Source organism: Malaclemys terrapin, chromosome 6, assembly GCF_027887155.1.
Source record: "Malaclemys terrapin pileata isolate rMalTer1 chromosome 6, rMalTer1.hap1, whole genome shotgun sequence".
NCBI classification, from domain to species: domain Eukaryota; kingdom Metazoa; phylum Chordata; order Testudines; family Emydidae; genus Malaclemys; species Malaclemys terrapin.
This window is the reverse complement of record NC_071510.1, coordinates 75,550,493-75,569,640: the sequence shown is the minus strand read 5'-3', so window position 1 is coordinate 75,569,640 and position 19,148 is coordinate 75,550,493. Positions and strand designations below refer to the sequence as shown.

The following is a 19,148-nucleotide window of genomic DNA, read 5'->3' as shown; positions in this document are numbered from 1 at the left end:
CATACCCACTGGTCCTGAATCCTGTGATATAATTTTAGTCATGATAATGCAGCAGCGTATCAGAAAACTGCCTATACTATTTGAGTTCTAAGAAGACATGGTGGGAGTGAACTGACAAGCATTTCACTGGGGTTATGTTGAATGTAAACTAACTGATCACCATTTCTGTCAGAGGAGCTTCAAAAAACGGTATGATGGGGGCCCATGAAAGTGATACAATCCCTAGCAACAACAATTGAATAGGTAGACATTTTAAATTAAAACAGGAACAAAGAAGCCTTAAGTTTTCCCTTGATAGACTCCAGGCCTCTGTTTAGTGTTCCTTGTATGCTTAACAAGGAATGCAAGCTAAAAAGTGGAGAAAAAGAGCTCAGAGCAAATATGAATATCTGCAGCTGGTCTAAAACGCAGTGATATGTCTCTTGAGAGAATAGGTAGATGAGAGCATATCAGCCTTGTGCTCTGCAGACTGCCCTGTCTCCCCATTCATTACCAGATCCAATTTAAATTCCTCATCTTCAAGGCCTCAATGGGCAAGGGCCAGACTACCTTTAAAACTGCTTCTTTCTCCACACAACATGAAGAATACTAAGATCCACAAGACAAAGAAGTTGACGGTACCCAGGCCAAAGCTCTGCCACTGAGGACAAGGTATTTTTGGTGAAGGGTGACCAGCTATGGAATTCACTAAGGCAGGGTCAGAACTGAGTTCATGTCTTTTTTTCCTTTAGAGCTCAATATAACACATAGGTCTTTTACAAAGGCCTTTCTCCTCAACAGAGGCAGTAATAAGCAGACTGACAAGTTAAACTCTTTCTGAAGGAGACCAATGATTTAAAAAAAAAAAGTTGAATGATGAGAACCTCCAGAGTTAATTAGTAAGGATTTACACAATAAAAAAAATTAGAAGGGATATAACCCCCTATGATTCAAGTTATAAGCCAACCTCTAACTGAAATGGTTAGGAAGAATATTTCCCTCTTGGCAGGTGATTCTATAATTGCCCACTTCAGGGTTTCCTGCACTTCCCTCTTATGCATTTGATAATGTCCACTGTTGTATCCTGGTTACTGGACTGGATGGACCATTGGTCTGACCTGTTATGACAATTCCTATGCTCCAAAAGTTGAAATTTGTTTTCAAATGAAATGTGCCTTTTTCAGTTTTGCACTTTGTTCTCTGTGGCACATTTTATGAAAATGGGGGGTGGGGAGGTCGTTGACATCCTGGAATTTACTGTAGCATGTGCACCTGTTCTCAGGAAGCTTGCATTCTTTTCTCACCACTGAACAAATGCTGTCATCCTCCAGATGCCAAGGGCACAACCATGATACCTATTATCCAGCCCCTCTAATTTTTTTTTAAACAAATAATATGTGTTTAGAAAGAGTGATTTTTCAGCATCTCTAAGCAATATGGTATATTTGTTTCCTGGAAATCCATTTCTATATCTGAATCCCTTAATTTAAAACAGTTCTTCTGGCATGACAGATGAACAGTACTTACCTCTGGAGACTGACTCCAGTAAATCACAACCCCCAATCAAAGTTTTTCACAGCAGAGTAAATTCAGATTAAAACTGTTTTTCTCATATATTTAGATTATTTCTTGTGATCTAGAACTGCTGAATTTTAAGTGGCAATCGCCAAACATCAGAAGTTCACAACACAGCACTATAAGGCCAAAAGTAATTTTCAATAATGATGACTACTGGGTGGTTCGACTAAAAAAACGTGGTGAAAGTGTGAAGGATTTACAGGTGGCCGTTTAAAATTTTTGGTAATGGGACAGCCCATTTTTCTACAGATCAGTTCAGATTTAACCCTATTTGGAACTAGATTATGCCCTTGGGGACCGGAGGAAGGGGTAACACAGCAGCTGGAGCCTTCAGGACAAATCCTAACCAACAAAATTCCTTGTGAGTGCTCCCAGGTAGAGAACCCCCCCTTATTTGTTGCACCAACCTTGTAAAGCATGTACAGCATACGCTCCTGTGCTCCTTGCTAAACCCATCTGCCTTGTACAGTTCAAAAATCACTGAGCTGACCTTTGCCTCAGACCTCATTATTTTCAAAAGCATCTTGTCCAGAATAGAAAAAGAACAAAAAGACAAATGGCAGGACCCTCCTCTGAGTTACCTGGACAATAAGATTACGACTTTAGTTTTTAATGTGGATGGCCATTAGGTCCCATTTAGGGAGACCATCACTTCTGTCAGAATATAAGGAACACTAACTACCGATAATTCTTCTTTAGCAGTGGATTTTGTATCTGGCTGGGGCTCAGATAATCCACTATAGAGTTTAACAATCCTGCAATCTGAATGTCTGAAAGTTGAGAAGATTTCTCTAGGTCCGGAAGAAGGTATTGGAGCTGCTCCTGCTCCTTGATCTGCTTCCTCCCAGTTGTTGATATAGGCAAATCACAGTCACACTATTCATTTAATCTCTAGCCAGGTATTTTCAAAGTGCCAATCAGCATAGTATCTAGGCTTCTCACAATTTTCCCATCAGGGATGGACAAAGTGGCAGAAAGAAATTCAAACTGCTATGATCTCCAAGTGACCTCTCTTGGATCCATCAATACTGCGCCACATGGTGGCCAAAACACACATTCCCCATCTTGTCAGATTTGTGTCTGTTAATGTCCCCATCCCAGAGAGATGTTGAGGAGGAACTGTGGCAAATCTTTTCAACCTGCAGCTTAAGTGAAAAAAGACTTGAAGATGTTGGTTTAATTACAGGTGCACGAGTTCCACTCCTGAGACAACCTATGGCTCAAAAGCCAGAGTAAAGACTAGCTCCAGGAGCCACTTCTATGCAAGCTGTCATTATCCTAGTGCCCGAAGACATGTCCATACAATTGACTGGGATCAATTATATAAATGTGCAGCTTCACTATTTCTGGTTCATACCTATGAATTTAAAATCTTACTTTCAAGTAGATCAGTTCTTTAGAGGGAAAGTAGGAGATATTTTGACCCATCTAACATACGTCCAAAAGCAACTGAAGGCTGCTTACTTCATGGTCCACATCCCTACCTGATTTCACCTAGATTAATCAACTGATAAGTTACAAATAGATAAGAGATCATTTTTCTAGATAGCAGGGGTCAGGACACCATTATCTTGTTGAAGTACAAGGGGCTATGACCCAGACTAACACAAGAACCCTAAATTGCCAGTGACTTCTCAGTGCAAAGAATCCCCATAGGAGCAATTTTAAACTGTTGAAGACTGAACAGAAGAACTGAAGTTTTGGGTTCTGCAGGTATTGTCCTGGCTGGAGTTACTGAGCCCCATTAATTGACCAAAGTTTAACTGCTTTGCTACCTTATTTAAAACCATATTTTACAACAACTGTGCACATTGCAAGCACAAGTGGCACAGTACAACACATCACTCATGGTCCCTAGCATAGAGCGATATGTTGGAATGCCTCTGCACCCCAGCCGTCTCCAGCTACCAAAAGACCTTTCAGGACAACAGGCAGCCAGGTACAACTTAGAGGAGGTCTGAGGATGCTTTAATTTACATCAGGATCCAATTTGGCCCTTGAATTGAAGAATTAGGGGTTGTAAAAAGTGCTCTCTTGGATCCTGTGCGGAGTCTAGCTTGGCCTAACCAAAGAATCAGACCCAAAGACAGCCAAGTCACTACTGCAAATATAGACTAGTGTATGACTCAAAGTAAAGTTATAAGGTTACTAACTTCTCATCAGACAAGTTATATTAAGCAGCTCTAGATTGTTATGGCTAACTGGTTCCCAGCTGAGAAAGTCTGAGCAGAAAGTTCAAGTTTATTGTAGGGGTGGATGTTTCCTTGTGACCTCCTACTAAGATCTTCGTTTTAGCCAGATTTTCCAACTCCACAACAATCTGAGAATCAAAATATATAGAAGTATGTGTGTGTTTATGTTTAGGGTGTGGGGAAAGTGAAAAGTTATTATTCTTGTTTTGGATATTAATTGAAAGGATATTACCCTTTTGAGTCTATTGGATAAATGATAAAGAATACCTGTAGGGAACAATTTGCACTGGCAGAGGGATGGACTAATGACCTAAGAGGCCTTTTCAGTCTGTAACTTCTATGGTTCTATAATCAAAGATCGGCACTATCTGAACGTAAGAAGTTTGAATAATTTTATTCACCTTTGTCTTGAACGAGTGGGTCTGCTTTCTGCTGAGCCAGTTTTCTTTATGACTGGGCTCACTAAGTCCCCAGTTTTATTTAGCCTGAATCTTGAGGGAAAGGAAGGATGACTTGGATGACCTATAAAAGTAGATGATTTTTTAGAACAACAGGAGTACTGTCGAACTCATGGTGGGAGTAGAGATGCAAGCTGATTTTTCCTTTGGAAGCTCATACCGCTTGCCTCATATTTTAGGAGCCTGATCTAACAATACATGGTTTGCCAGTATCATGAAATGAAGTGTTTGATAGCCAGGAAAGCTGGATGGCCCTGATTTATTCCTCTTCTTTGATTAGCTGCACTTGTGAAATGCAGAACAAAAGAGAGGGTACTGCAGAGTAAGGAGTCAGTATCACTCTCCCAGAGATGCAAAAATCTTCCTCCTGTGATAATCTGCTTTTCTGATCTCCCTCTTGCTTAGGGAAAAGAGGACCAATGCAACTATTCTAGATTAGTAGATGCAAGACTAGGAACGAGCCCTTACTATATCAATATTTATTAAAAAGCATAATTTCAATAGATATGATATGTGCAAAAACATCCAAATTATAAATAATTCTATATTATTAAATGTTTAAAATATACATAATTTGATTACATATTTATTTAATGTATTTATAAACCTGGTATCTACAGAATGAACTGCTATGAACTTTTTCAGTTACACAGAAGTTATTGTAGGAGTCTGAAAGCTATCTGTGTCTGTACACTCACATACATTTTCTCTTCTTTTAAACTCTTAAGGCCAAATGTTCCTAAATGGTGGACCTAAGGACAAAGACACTTCAACAGTTTATAATCAGTTTCTTCCGAATCCTTTCACTGAAGGGCTTTGCTGTCCCACAGAAGTAGCAGAAGGTTCACTGAAGAGGAGGGGAGTATTTGGGCTTTAAAATTTAAATACAGTAACACTAATCTAATTTGTTTTAAAAATACATCCCCCTTCCCCCAAAATCACACACTTTTACATAGAGCAAAAACCTCTGAAAATAAGCATTTATAAAAGAGGAATGATGGGGTTTTGGCTAAGACACTGGAGTGGGACTTAGGAGATCTGGGCCCTAGCTCTGCCACAGACTTTTGTGAGATTGGGCAAGTCACTGGACCTCTCAGGAGTTGCTTGCCTGCGCTTGCATGTCACTGTCTCTCTTCTGCTGGGATAAAATTAGTTTTGCACTGAGCATTACATGTTCTCTATTTGTAACTGTTGTACATTACTGCACTGCAATTATATATCTTTTCCTATAATTTTTAAAGACACCAGGTTTTTGGCTTACTCATCCTGGCAGACAGTGTTTTAGGCCACATAAGTGAATGATGTTTCTTGCTTTTTATACCTGGTAAAGGATGGGAGGCAGAGAGATTCAGACCCCATCTAGGAAAGCAGTTAAGCATGTATGCAACTTTAGGCTCATGAATAGTCCTGTGATGAAAGATTCATTATTGACTTTCATAGGTCTATTCATGTGCCTAAAGCTACGCACATAATTATGTGCTTCACCGGATCAGGGCCTTCCTTCCTTCCACAGAGAAGAAATGAATATAGCCAGTAGGGACTGATGAGAGTTTGTCCACAAAAGGGCCCAATTCCTCAGTAAAAGATATTGGCCATTTAAATATCAGTATTCACAAGCACCTATGTCTTTGTGGCTGGTTGGGTGTTGTGCCATTCTTACAGAACAATGAGCAGCAATAGCATGCCCTTTCCTAATTACCTGCAAGGGTTTCCTGCCTGCTGACATTCATTTGTAGTGATTGAAGTGTTTACTTTATATTAATAAAGTTGCTGTCTTTTTACCACTTTTATTCTAAATATTGGTATATATTATTTTATTTGTCCAGGTCCATGGAAAAAATCAGTTTGTTTAAATTTACTAAACACGTATATTACTTCCTTTGGTATAGTTATGGAATATTTGTCAGTTTAAACTCTTTAAGAAAAGGAGAAAAATACTAAATAATAAATAAAGAATAAACTATATCAAAGCATCATTTAATTGATGGATCATTAATACAGAATACTATTACAAATTGTAATATTGTTGTGAAAGGTCTGTATGTGCATCATGTATCCTATAATAATGTTTTATGATCCACAGCTGCATATGTACTTATGTCGGGTATGATATTTAGCATGGGCCGACTACTGATTTACATTTATGAGTGTCTTTCAACATAGAACAGACACTTTCAGTGTAGAAATCTGCAGGGAGTGGGAGATGGAGGAAATGATAATGTCACACTTAAGCCTATATCCCATTTGCATAGGTAAAGGCTGTGCTAGGGGCCAGCACATTCTGAGTTTAGCTCAGCAATTAACAAAAGCTGGGGTACTAAGTTTCTGGGGGAAGCATTAGCCAATATGTACAGCAGCAGCCTCTGGTGGCCTAAGAAAAATACTAAGTCTATATGCAGGGGGTGGAAATATGTTTTTTAAAAGTATGTATGTACATATTTAGCTATTTGACTCAATTTTCAATCCAACACATTAAAAAACAGATGCTTTTAAAAAATGATCTGTTGGCAATATGCTTGTTAAAATCTGATCAGTAAGAATATTAAAATTCACTATGCATTAATTAACACATTATATGAAAGTAAAATGTCTTTGTTTCATCATTTTACAAAGTATTATAGTCAATGCTGATCATCAGGGAGTTTTTGCCTTGGGTTTGTGTTGCTGAAAAAGAAACTAAATTTATAGGATTATTACTAAATTGATGACATTTTCTGTCTTCACTCTAGAATTCAGTTGGCAGATGTTTTCAAGAACAAAAAATTCTGTCTTATTACAAAACATATTAAGCAGGTTTTCCTGCCATAATGTCTGACATGATGTTTATTGCCCAGACCAAATCAATCCCCTTAACAAGCTATAATGTATGCCAGCAAGTACATTATTTCATAGTTAAGGAAACTTACAGCATGAAACAATAAGTACTTTGATCTTTCATGCTCTACTCTTAATGTCGTGCACAATCTGTATTCATCTGGTAAGTAAAATATTTTATACTTTGTGATAATCTTAAATGTTTAGGTCTCTGCTTTTACTTATACCCGTGTATCTTGCATATTTGCATTATTTGAAATAAAAATTAGAAAATACTTGAAGGAAATGTTCATTTTAAAAAGTCGTGGGGAAAGAAACTAGCTCAAATAACAAAGTTAATTTTTTTCCAAATCTTAGCAATACTGGTTATGTAAGTTAAATCATCACTCAGACAGCTTTAATTTGTTCAACCAACACTTATTCATCAGGCCACTGTAGGTCTAAGCCAGTGGTTTTCAACCTGTGGTCCACAGGCCCCTGAGGTCCTCAAACTATGTCTAAGAGGTCCACGAAAGGTGGTTGTTACCACAGAATAGTAGTTTTCAACTTGTGGTCCACAGTGCATCCCCAGACTGTGCTTAAAATTTCAAAAGGGGTACACACCTCCACTTGAAATTTTTTAGGGGTCCACAAATGAAAAAAGATTGAAAACCACTGGTCTAAGCGACCCAGAGATCATAATTGAGGTTGTCTATTCCCACTAATTAACAGTTCATCAATTTTGCCAATGCATTTGGCAAACAAATTTTCCTTCAACAACAGATATGTGTCTTTTCTTTTTACACCTGTTTGTACTTCAGTAAACTTATTTACCATGGCTAGTGTTAGAAAATCCTATTTCTTTACTAATCTTGGATCTCCCCTCTCTCTGTGACAGTTTGCCTCTCTCCGTGACAGTTTACCCAATGGCAAAACAGATATAAAAATACTTACCTGCCTTACACGGGTGCTATAAGGCTTAATTAAGGTTTGTAAAAATGTTTTGATATGTGCTGTAGAAGTACATCACCACTCTATAGTATTTTAGAGGTCCCCAAATCCCATAGACTAAACGGTGCTCTTTATTGCTAATGATTGTTCAGTTTTTTTCGAGGCTGATAGGCAAGAGAATTGAAATTGTTTGTCTAGGTATGTAACAATCCAGAGGTGCTTTTACCTCATTTCACAAGACTCTGCATTGTTGCCTATTGATGAAAATGTGAAGTAACCTTTCAGATTTCAGAGTCAACAGCATCAGGTGACATTTGCATACTTTTGGTCTATCCTGCTCTCAGTGAATTCAGTAGGCACAGAACTGGGCCCGCAATGTACACTGCACATGAAGACTTGTGCTGTTACTTTCCATTCTTAAAAAAAGGGAATTTCAGTACTCAACTTTGAAATAAGTCTTCATTGGATAAAGAGAACAGTGCAAAAACTTGCATTTTACGTATTCGTAGGGCTTCATGAAACCACTACGTGTGTTCTATCAGGCAAAATAGCCACAAGTAGAAAGATACCATAGATAGGAAAGAAATGTGGAAGGATCACTGCATTAAAAAGTAATCTTAGTCCTAATACTAGCACTGGATTGCTGGAGTAAGGCTTGATAACTGGCCCAACCAGTGTACGCTGCCTTTTTGTGAATAAGGCTGCCTCTCTCAAAGGCTGGGATTGGCTGGTTGGCAGATTGGTACAGTTCATAAAAAGTACTGTCCTTCTGGTCGCTTTCTACGTACATCTGTAAAGGTTCTTATTGTTTCTACACTCAGGAAAATAGTTTATTTCCTGAAAAGGTATAATTTTTTGTTTGTTAATGCTTCTCCCAAGCCAAGTGTATAAAATTTTTAACTAGGTAGTAAAGCTAAAAATCACTGTTATAGCTGAAGCACAATTAATTAACAAGAACATGTTCAAAATTAAAATGATTCTAACACCTATTTTGTTGGATGTTTCTCTTTTTCACATCAGAATGGCATGCAAATTCTTACTGTTTTAACCATTCTGTGGCATTTCTGACATGTTTTAATGTTGAATAAAAATGCTAACTTTCATAATAAGGGCCTTGAAAATTGCACGACTGTCTAGAATGTATAATGCATAGTATGTATATGAAGAAGAATGTGTCAAAGTGCAAATAATATTGTTTGTGCCCCCTGCAGAATTAGAAATCCTTGGGTAGCACTGTTATAACGATCCCATGCTGCTAGCATTACAAAGTGCAAAGGTTCACTGAGTAAGAAAAGAGCAAGGGACAGAGTTTCCTCATTACACCATTCTTGAACTATTCTAGCTTAAATATTTATTAAGATATTAATAACTCTCTCCCTTTATCTGCCTTCAGAAGCTTAGCGGAAATACAATGGATGGCTGCTCATATGAAAACAATACATTAGAGGGTAAAACTGCTACCACACAAGATGAACACCAGTATTTTGCACAATACATTATTAATTCAGCAGGTAATATATTAAAAATTATTAGGCTATAACTACTGCCTCCCAAGTACAAGACAACAACATAATGCTGTAAATACATGCATGACATGTTGTGTAGCTAATATGTTACCAAAGCTGTATTAGGTGTTTCTTATATATACACATCTACTTATAAAACATTTTACGAAGTCTTCTTTAAATCAGTTTTTGTAACACACAATATGTTCCTTTGGGGTTTATTTGAAGTTCCTCTTTGAAAACAGAAAGCAATATTTGCAGCTCTTCCAAAACTTCCCATTCGATACATGACAAAAAAATAGCAAAACAAGAAAGAGTGACTCATTTTAAATGAATTCTTTAAGACATAAGTGAGTAGTGTGTCTATATATTTAAAGAAAAAAAGCATAGCCATTTTTTAATGTAAATATGTATACTAAATATAAAATACTTCAGCACATAATTTAGTATTTAGTAAAGGCAAATTAAACTAAACAAACTTACTCTAATATACAACTGCACAGTTTCTTTTTCTTTTTGCGGGTTCCGATACTTTTCGTAGAAGTCACGTCGCTTCTTTGTTTCTTTTTGGATTTTATCTTTTCTTTCTCTCTTTTCTGCAGGTTCATCTGAGCTATCAGAGGACAGCTGTACTTGGGCTTTTGTCTTTTCCACTTCAATATAGTTCTCATTGGGATTCAGTACTATTACTCCATAGCCTTCCTGTTTCAGAAAAGACAAAATAAAAGAATATTAACAGAAAGATTTAATCCTGGAAATTGCTTTCAATTAATTTTATTGTTCTTAATAAAAATATATGAAAGTGATTTCATATTGGACAAAAGTATATTATTTTATAGTAATATTTTAAGAAACCTATAGGGTTTTATTTCTGTAACTAAGGGGAAATATATTGATATGTGTATCTGTGTGTGGATACATATATCTCTACATCTATATCCACACGACCTGCCTGTTTCACCTTTTAAAAACAATGTTCAAAATGTGTTGGTGTTATTCATAACTACATGTTATTTTATATGATTTTATCGGAAAGCTACTAGAACTAAAAACTATTATAAGAACACTACATAATGACTAACAAAGTTTATGTCCAGCTAATAAAACTTTTACAATAGAATGGATATCTTTCAAATAAAATCTCTGGAAACTATTCAGCACAGCTTAAAATAGTAACAACCTTTTGTCTAGCTGACCACCAGCATACGATGCACAAACTGATAGCGACAGTAACCATGAATCAATATCAACACTGATTCAGCAATACCGCTTACAAGTCAACTCTGTTAGGGTAGAATGACTTTTAAGTACCACTTTAAAACTGCACTATAACTTCTTTGGGATTAAGTTATGTATTGTATTCTGCAAATCCAGAGAAAAACTATGCTGTGTAGGAGATTATGATTTTAAACATCTGTGCTATATTTTTGTGCTTCAAGAAATGGAACTGTTGAAGAATATACAAATTTATGTAAGAGAAATAAATTCTCAGTGAAACAGCTATTTGTTTTTATGTAATTTAAAAATAGGTTTCAAATACTGACAATCAATGAAATATAGTAACATTTCTATGAATTAAGCATTTTAAAAGTGGGTAGGGAAGAGAAAAAGGACAAACAGTTAACAGAATGGGCTCCAATTAAAAATAAAACACTCCTTAATAATAAACAACAACTTTATAATAATAAATAATACATATTTTGTATTAATTAGTTATCAAAACAACATTATTTCTGCCTTTTTAGTTAAACTTTAATTTTACATTCAGACCAAGTGAGAAGATCAAACAAGTCCACATACCTAGTTGACCAAAGTAAACCAAATCTACACCAACAAAAGATACTTTATTTGGTCTTGCTTTATTCTAATCTGTATAGCTATTCAAAAATCTTGTAACGCATTGTAATCACTGTCAGGTAGACAGATTGTCACTTGGTGATTTTCTACAGTTGGACACACTCGACTAGTTATTAAAATCACATTTGAAGGAAGTTCCTACCCCTCTTCCTTGTGCCTGTACAACTTTTCACGCCCTTCTCAAATTTCTGCTATAACTTCTCCTCCCACCAAAACTAAGTTAAAGGACACTGCTGCACTCTGCTAAACAGGGTGAAATAGAGGCATTCAGTACACTGTCTCTGGTGTAAGGAACATAGTCAAAAAAGGTCACCATAGGCCAAAGAGAAAATTGCCTCCTCACTAGATTCTGTACCATGAGTAAGTGGTCTCCTGTCATGTTTCTTCCCTGCCCTCTCTTCTGAGTGAATTGAACTTAAAAAAAAAAAAAAAAAAAAAAAAAAAAACCTGCAGAAAAATCAACAAAAACCAAACCACCATGAAGATTTGAAATGCAGCTATTTCATAACTGGATATTATAATAATTAATACATTACATTATTATTAATATTATAACTAGGAAGAAAGAATACTGTACTATTATTAAATATGTTTTTCAACTTTTAAAAATGAATTTAAGTTTATAAATCTAAAATAAACCCATCACAAAACAGAGTAGTGCTTTAGTAAACCTATGTAAAAATATTAGTGAATTAGGAGAGTTATATGAAAGTACACTTTTTGTGCTATGCTAAATGGTAGGAAGAAATGATGAAGTTTTCAAAACAAACTACATGAAGTACTTCGGTGATTGTAGCCTGCAGTGTAGAATGCTTTAGTTTGTTGTCCATTTTCTTGATCTGTTCATTTTGAGTGCAGACATTCTGTGTATTGATTCTTTTTGCTTTCTATACAAAGCCAAATGCAAAATTCATGTATTCATTGTGGTTTTATAACTGTTACTGAAATTTGAAACTCTACATCCACTAAAAACTGGCCACAAATCAGACACATAAATCTTCAAAGAAGCAGAATTTGTCTAAGTTATTGATTATGTAACTGAAAATTACATGAGTCATTTGTCCAATTTTATGAGGACACAATGTCAATTTTTCACAGAGACATCAACAGATGAAAAATGATTCAATTTTTAAATTCACTACTACATAAATCAATTAAAGGATTTTTTATCAATTAGATTTTAAATAGCATAACATGTCTCCCTGAACATTTTTAATTTTTTTTGTACTTTTTCAAACCGCCTTTTCCTTAGAGCAACACTACAATAATTAAGTCTTAGCATAATCTGCCAAACAAGTCTCAAAACTTACTGTTATAAAGATTCTATTTTAATATTGTTTTGTTTATCAGAAGTTATGTTTTCATTCCACATTTTCTATTTTTCTTTCACAACTTGGGTTGAAGTGATTATAAGACAAACAATGGTATCAACAAGAGAATTTGAGCTAACATACTATACTCACTCATATGAAATAATATGGATATACAATGTAGCATCTATAACTGCACCAGAATTTAACCTCTATCAGGCTGTACTACACTGTACAAACCTATTTCATCAAAAATGAATACTCATCTTTAGGTAAAAGGCCTCCCTCATGCTGCTGACCTATGAAAACAATGTGTTTCTTAGGATCCATCAACATCTGGAAAAATTATATAAGTAGTAGCACACATTTGCAGTATCAAACTTCATAAATATATGCACTTATTAAAATTTAAAACAAAAAAGTGCAACCAGAAAATTTTAAGTAGAGACAAAGAGCTAAATGCTCCACTGACTTGTAAATATCCATAGAGTTACACATGTTGACGTCAATGCAAAATTGAACAGACAGAACTTCATGTAGTTTGAAAAACTGAAAATATTCTTTATCAACTACTAATAATACACAGCAGAGTTTATCACAAATCATTAATATGCCTGTTTAACAAAGATGAACAATTACTATTTAAAATTATATTCTATAAAAAGCCTGTTCAGAAGTGTAACCAGCATTTACTGTAATATCAATAGAGAGGCAAACACTAATCTCGCTTTCAGCCTAGATGCATATGTAGTGTTATTAAAATATTGGACATGATGAAGTCTTTCATTAAATAAATACATGTTTCTAGGAGAATTTCTTAAGGCTGTGTTCATTTGTAAAAAGTTAGATGTGTCATTCATGTGTATAACGTCGAAGTAGCTTTTTTCTATATATCTGCTGTATACAAATGGAGAAACTGCTCTGCTGTTGAAAAGTTATTTTTGACTACAAAGTTATACTTTGTAAACTGCTATATTTTAAGCATTTGTAATTAGACTAATTTTTTTCTGTCTCAAAACAGAATAATCCCCACAGTTCTTCAACTGATTGTTACAAACCAATCCTAATGTACTTCCATATCTCTGAGAGAAGAAATATATGTGTTGCAGTTAATTAACTCCAAGTTTGTTTACATAGTACATCTGTGACTAGATGTGATAATCAAGACAGATATTGATAAAAGTAAACTTCATCCTTTAGTTCAATGGATGTAATTGTAGTTTCTCTAAAGTAGGTAGGTTTAAATTTCCAGCATATTAATAGGTATTTCCCCAAACACTATTGCTTCAGAAAGGTAAGTTAAGAACTCATAGTCCATACAACTAACTGCTCTCTGAAGTTTAAGAATTGTAAAAGAGCACTGCATGCAAGCTCTAGTTTCGAGTCTATAAATACAGTTACAAATATATAATAGCTCACTTATCATTTATCCAACAGATGATTGCTAATGGGAAAGCAGACAGGTGTTGGAAAGCACAAAAATCATAAATAAGAAAGCTTGGCAATGAAAGTCATATAGATTCAGAAGTGCACTAGTCACTAAAATACAGCACTATGAAATGGGATGATACTTTTGTCCTTTATTGGAACTTTACACAAGATGTTTGAAATTGAAGTTATATCCAAGTTAATTTACCCTGTTAGTCAGCAATAGTAAGGTCAAAGGCAATCTAAAATATTTGAGGTAAATTCTGAATCTTTTCAAATCTCTTGTGGCTGGCTAAATGAATAATGAGCTGAAAGCATTCAGCCCTGCATATTAATCCACCAAAATGGAATGCCATATGTGACCAGAGAGGTCAGGGGCTAGAGTGGAATCCCTTGACCTATGTAACTATCTTTTCGGCCTGTAAGTAAGGATCTATAAGAGATCATTTTCCTAAGCTTTATCAATCTGATTTTTCAAGTTCAGAATTCTATTTAGACTATTTGCAACAAGATCAGAGCTAATCCTCAAGGGAAATGCAACTCAAAGTGCTTAGGTCTGTAAACTAAATCTGCCCATGGTTAAAATGGACATAGCAATGTCCATTCATCTTTTTGAAAGATGTATGTTCTGTTTATTTCCCATCTTTTTCATGAGAAGGGTACATATATGTCATTGTTACAACATCCTAGGTGCAACAGTGGGATGAGGTCATGACAACCAATCAGAAGTCACTAGTGAAGCGTTAAAGTAAACATAGCTGTTGGAGATGCAGCTCAGCTTGAAAAATGCCCCCTCCATTATTTGAGTAATTTTCTCAAGACGTGACCTGAGACTGAAACGCCTGAAATGTCAGTTGACTCCGTTTTGTGTTTCCACCCAATGTGCATTTTGGCAACTGCACCCTGCTAACACTTTGTAATATTTTCATTCCAGCTACACCTCAACTCTTAGCTCCCTGGATTCCAGTGCTGTGTCCAAGTGTCTAAAAATGCTGTGTTACTGCCAAACATACATTGTCCCAGTAAGTTCCCAACTTAAAATACCTCATCAAGTTAGGCAGGAAAAGAAAACATGCCACAAAAAGTTTTTAGAGGACCACCTGTTGTCTATTATTTTTACATAGCACTTACTCATAAATCATAACACAGGGTAATTAATCAAGCTGTCAAAGAGAAGGTCAAAGGTTATGTGGGGGAGTCAGAAGGTCATGAATGGGCTGATAGAGGTCAGGGTCACACCGCATTCCTCATTATCAAGTTGGGATGAGAGACGGCCCAAGCAAACAAAAGTGAAAGCAGATGGAGAAGTGAGTGGATAAAAAAAAGAAAATTTCACAAACAAAAAGAAAAGTGAAAGAAGAATGTCAGCTGCCTTCAAATAAAGAGGAGAATAGAACAGAAATACACTGAGATGTTCTCAAAAGGTCTCAGACAACATAAAGAAACTACAGTTTGATTATTTAAATACACTTAATATTACTTTCTCTGATCGATCTTCTTGCACGTACTAAGCAATATTACTTGGTTCTGTAATATTTGGTTTGGCTCTGTTACACATCTTGCTTGAAGTTAGCATTTACAAGGTGAATTAGACAAAACAATTATCTGATGAAGGTTGATTCATGTATAAAATTACTTCTAAATGCTAGTTTTCTTCTTTCAAAATGCTTATGGATACAACCAATTAATGTTCAATAAAAAGTTATAACTTGTTTGAAAGATATGTTACAACTTTACTTTTCATACACACAAAATACAAAAACAAAACATCATAAAAGTCCCTTTGGATGACACAACAGTTATAAAATATTCTATCATTACACTGACCTGAATTAGATGCAGAATACTGTGCAAAATTAGCTGTCACCCTTTCCTCAAAATCTTTGTTAATCTCATTTTGAATGTTTGCAGCTTTATCAACACATGCATCAATGTCAGCTCCTTGGTTACTGAACCGCTGTACTTGGAAGAAGATATAATTAAAATGTTTTGGCACAGAAAAGGTGAAATTGTATCTTCCCCTGTTCCCTGAGGAGTCTGTAAAACATGTAGGCTATATTGACAAACACATACCCTTGTCTAGAGCCCTGTCATCCCAGGTCACCCAACTGCTATTTACTTCAAAACATTCAGTTTACACTTACCCATAGTCACCTGCTGTGTTACTAACTTTTAATGGATATTAGAGCTATAAAACAATAAACCTTACATTTCGTTTTCTGACTACTGCCTTCTAATTCTTCATTGCATTTGGTCCATACCTACTTGCATCAAGAATTGCATTCATCTTATTTTACCATACACTACCTTTATGTTAGTAAATATACATTATTCAGTTAACGTGTTTTGCTTTGTTATTTGCTAACCTGGTGTTAATGCAACTATATGAAACAAATCAATGATATCACAATGTTCAAGATTAAAAACCAGGTACTTATTGTATTTTGAGTCTACTTTTGAGAAGTTTTACACCTCTCGTTCTCAGAACACACATGACTTATAAGGTAGGTAACTCTAGAAGCAATATTTTGTAGTTTGCTTCTATCCATAATCAGTGTCTCAAATGCCTCTATTTGTAAGCGTTGTAACCCTAACTTTTGTATGATGTGCACTCCAGAACCCAAAATTGGACATACCAAGGCCTTTTCTATATATTTTGAGCATTTTATTTTTCTGAATGCCCACAAACTTCATGGAGATCTACTGTATGCACTATTCCTAATATGAAGTTTCAGTGCCTTTTCAATCATTGCCTCATTTTATCACATTTTAGAGTATACAATTAATTTCCAATGGAAAGTAAAACACCTGAGAAATTTCCAAATTTCTACAACACATGCTTAACTCAATATGAATTAATCTAAAATAATTATTTCCTTGATCAAACACTGCTTCTTATAGAACTGTCCTCAGTCACATCAGCACCCCCTAATTGCGAAATTTGGACTCTGTGGAAGAGCTCTATGGAAGCTGAGTGGGACAGAATTCAGCCCAACAACACTGAGATAGGTTGTAATGCTGCAACACAAACCTTCCACACTCACTATTTCAGGCTGGAATAGTGCTTGCTTCCCCCTGCAGTTCTCTGAATTCATGTAGTTACTCCCTTGGCCAGGCCCCTACAGCCCTCTCCATGCCATCTTATTTGGATCTGGTGTATGTTCCCTCTGTGCGGGGAGCCCATATTTCACAGGCCTTATGCCCTCCTCCATGCAACTATTTCCCTTTCTCCTTTCAATAAAGTGGAGTGCAAGATCTTGTATAAGACCTCTGTGTAGCTGTGAATTTACCGTGAGAGAACTACCTCCATCAAGATTGTAATGGAAAGGGTACTTAGCACTTTACATTTTCAAAGCAATATATAACAAACAGAACAGTAAGTAAATAATCCGCACAAGATGCAGATGAGTATTGAGTATTATTAGATCTATTTTACAGACAGGGAAACTAAACCAGGGAGGTTAAGTGACTTTCTGAAAGTTACACAGAAAGTAGTAGCAGAGCTGAGATTAAAATGCAAGAGTTTCTGGATCCTTCCTAACTACCTAAGGTATTTCAAAGGTGCGCATCACTTTACAATCTGAGTTCTCATGTCCAAATTCAGTTTATCAAAACTTCTGCCTCCTTCACCAGAATATCAGAGCACGTCTTTCTGACTTCCTGCTGCAAACATACTACTATTACACAAGCTATATATACACACACATATATATATATATAGCTATTACAGTTTTAATATTCTGTTTTTTGAAAAACAGTGATGGAGCACAAGAAGCTATAATTAGATTTATCCTAGTAAGATATACCTCATTTCCTCCCCTACTGTAATAGTGTAAAACATTTTCTAAAGCCAGCTTTTTTGTGAACTGTTCAACAAATCTTTTTGGTGGGTTTAGAGGTAAGTCTGGCTTTATAACATATTTCGCTTGTAGAAGGGTAATCTGAGTTAGCAGGTCCTCCTGGTTCACCTTTTATCTGCATTAAACCATTACAGAATAAGATTAAGCACCAATCTTAGAAGGTCTAAGATTGTTTTTTGTTTGGTAGTTTAAAGGGAAAGCATTTCATGCACAATGTTTTCGGCAAAATCTTGCAGATACCCAGACCTTGAAAGATAACTCACATTTATTGGTAAGCTTTGTTTATGAGTACAATCTAAAGCTCTTCTATCACAATGAAAGAAAAATCAATTGTTTTAGTAGCTGTATGTATTTGGCCATTTCCATATGGGGAAAAAAATCACTTGGAATCTAAGAGTAAAGTGTCTGGCTCACACCTACCTCTCATAAACAGGTGCAATTCAGTACATCTATGCTCTTTCCTTCCCACAGTGACCTATGTCAAAGACCTTCTTATACTTCTGCTAAATAATTTAATTACTTATGAGTTATGGTTTCTTTGTAACCTTTTAAATGACTAACTCATTAAAATGCAAAATTATGCAAAACATGATGTCACTGGGTCAAACAGCTGTGTTGGTAAAATTATGGCTGTGAAAGTCCCTAAGAACATGAAAATATTAATAATTTATATTGCTCATTAGATGGCAAAAAACTCTTTAAACAGATTTAGAAACGGATTAATTTTGTAATCACAAAATGCTACGCTACCTCATGGTAACAAATCTTTCTACCATCTGTGACCTTTTGGTATACATAAAATATAGTAAAAATATTTCAGGTACTAAGTTTCATTTTAAATTAAACATACTGATGAAAAATGCCTTGTGAAACTTACATATTGGAAGTATTGTACTACCGTTAAAACACTCCTTGTTTAGGAATTTATGATCACTTAACTTTTCTTAATACACAAAATACTGCAAAACAGACAAGGTATAAAAGCCAACAAATCTGCAACAAATACTTAGCAAATTAATATCATGTGAAGGCTGGTCTTATGATGCTTAAAAGGATAGCACTCTTCAAGCCCAAAAGTTTTTTAGAATCTGCAGAGAGACTGACAAGTACTGATGAAACTATGTAAACAACATACTATAACATCCAAAGTTCAAAATGTCTCATGTGAATGTTACACAGTAGAATCCTAGTGCTAAAATCAAAGGATAGTGAAACCTTCGCTCCTGGGATCCTGTAT

At 35.5% G+C, this 19,148-nt stretch overlaps 1 protein-coding gene across 3 annotated transcripts in view; it reads right to left on the bottom strand.

Annotated features, from left to right (window-relative positions):
* FAM172A (family with sequence similarity 172 member A) overlaps positions 1-19,148 on the bottom strand; it is a 350,899-nt gene that overhangs the window by 169,075 nt on the left and 162,676 nt on the right. For all 3 annotated transcript variants that reach the window (XM_054031751.1, XM_054031750.1, XM_054031752.1), the window contains one exon: positions 9,940-10,158. In XM_054031751.1, coding sequence (XP_053887726.1) covers positions 9,940-10,158 — 219 coding nt within the window. The remainder of the gene's footprint in view (positions 1-9,939; positions 10,159-19,148) is intronic.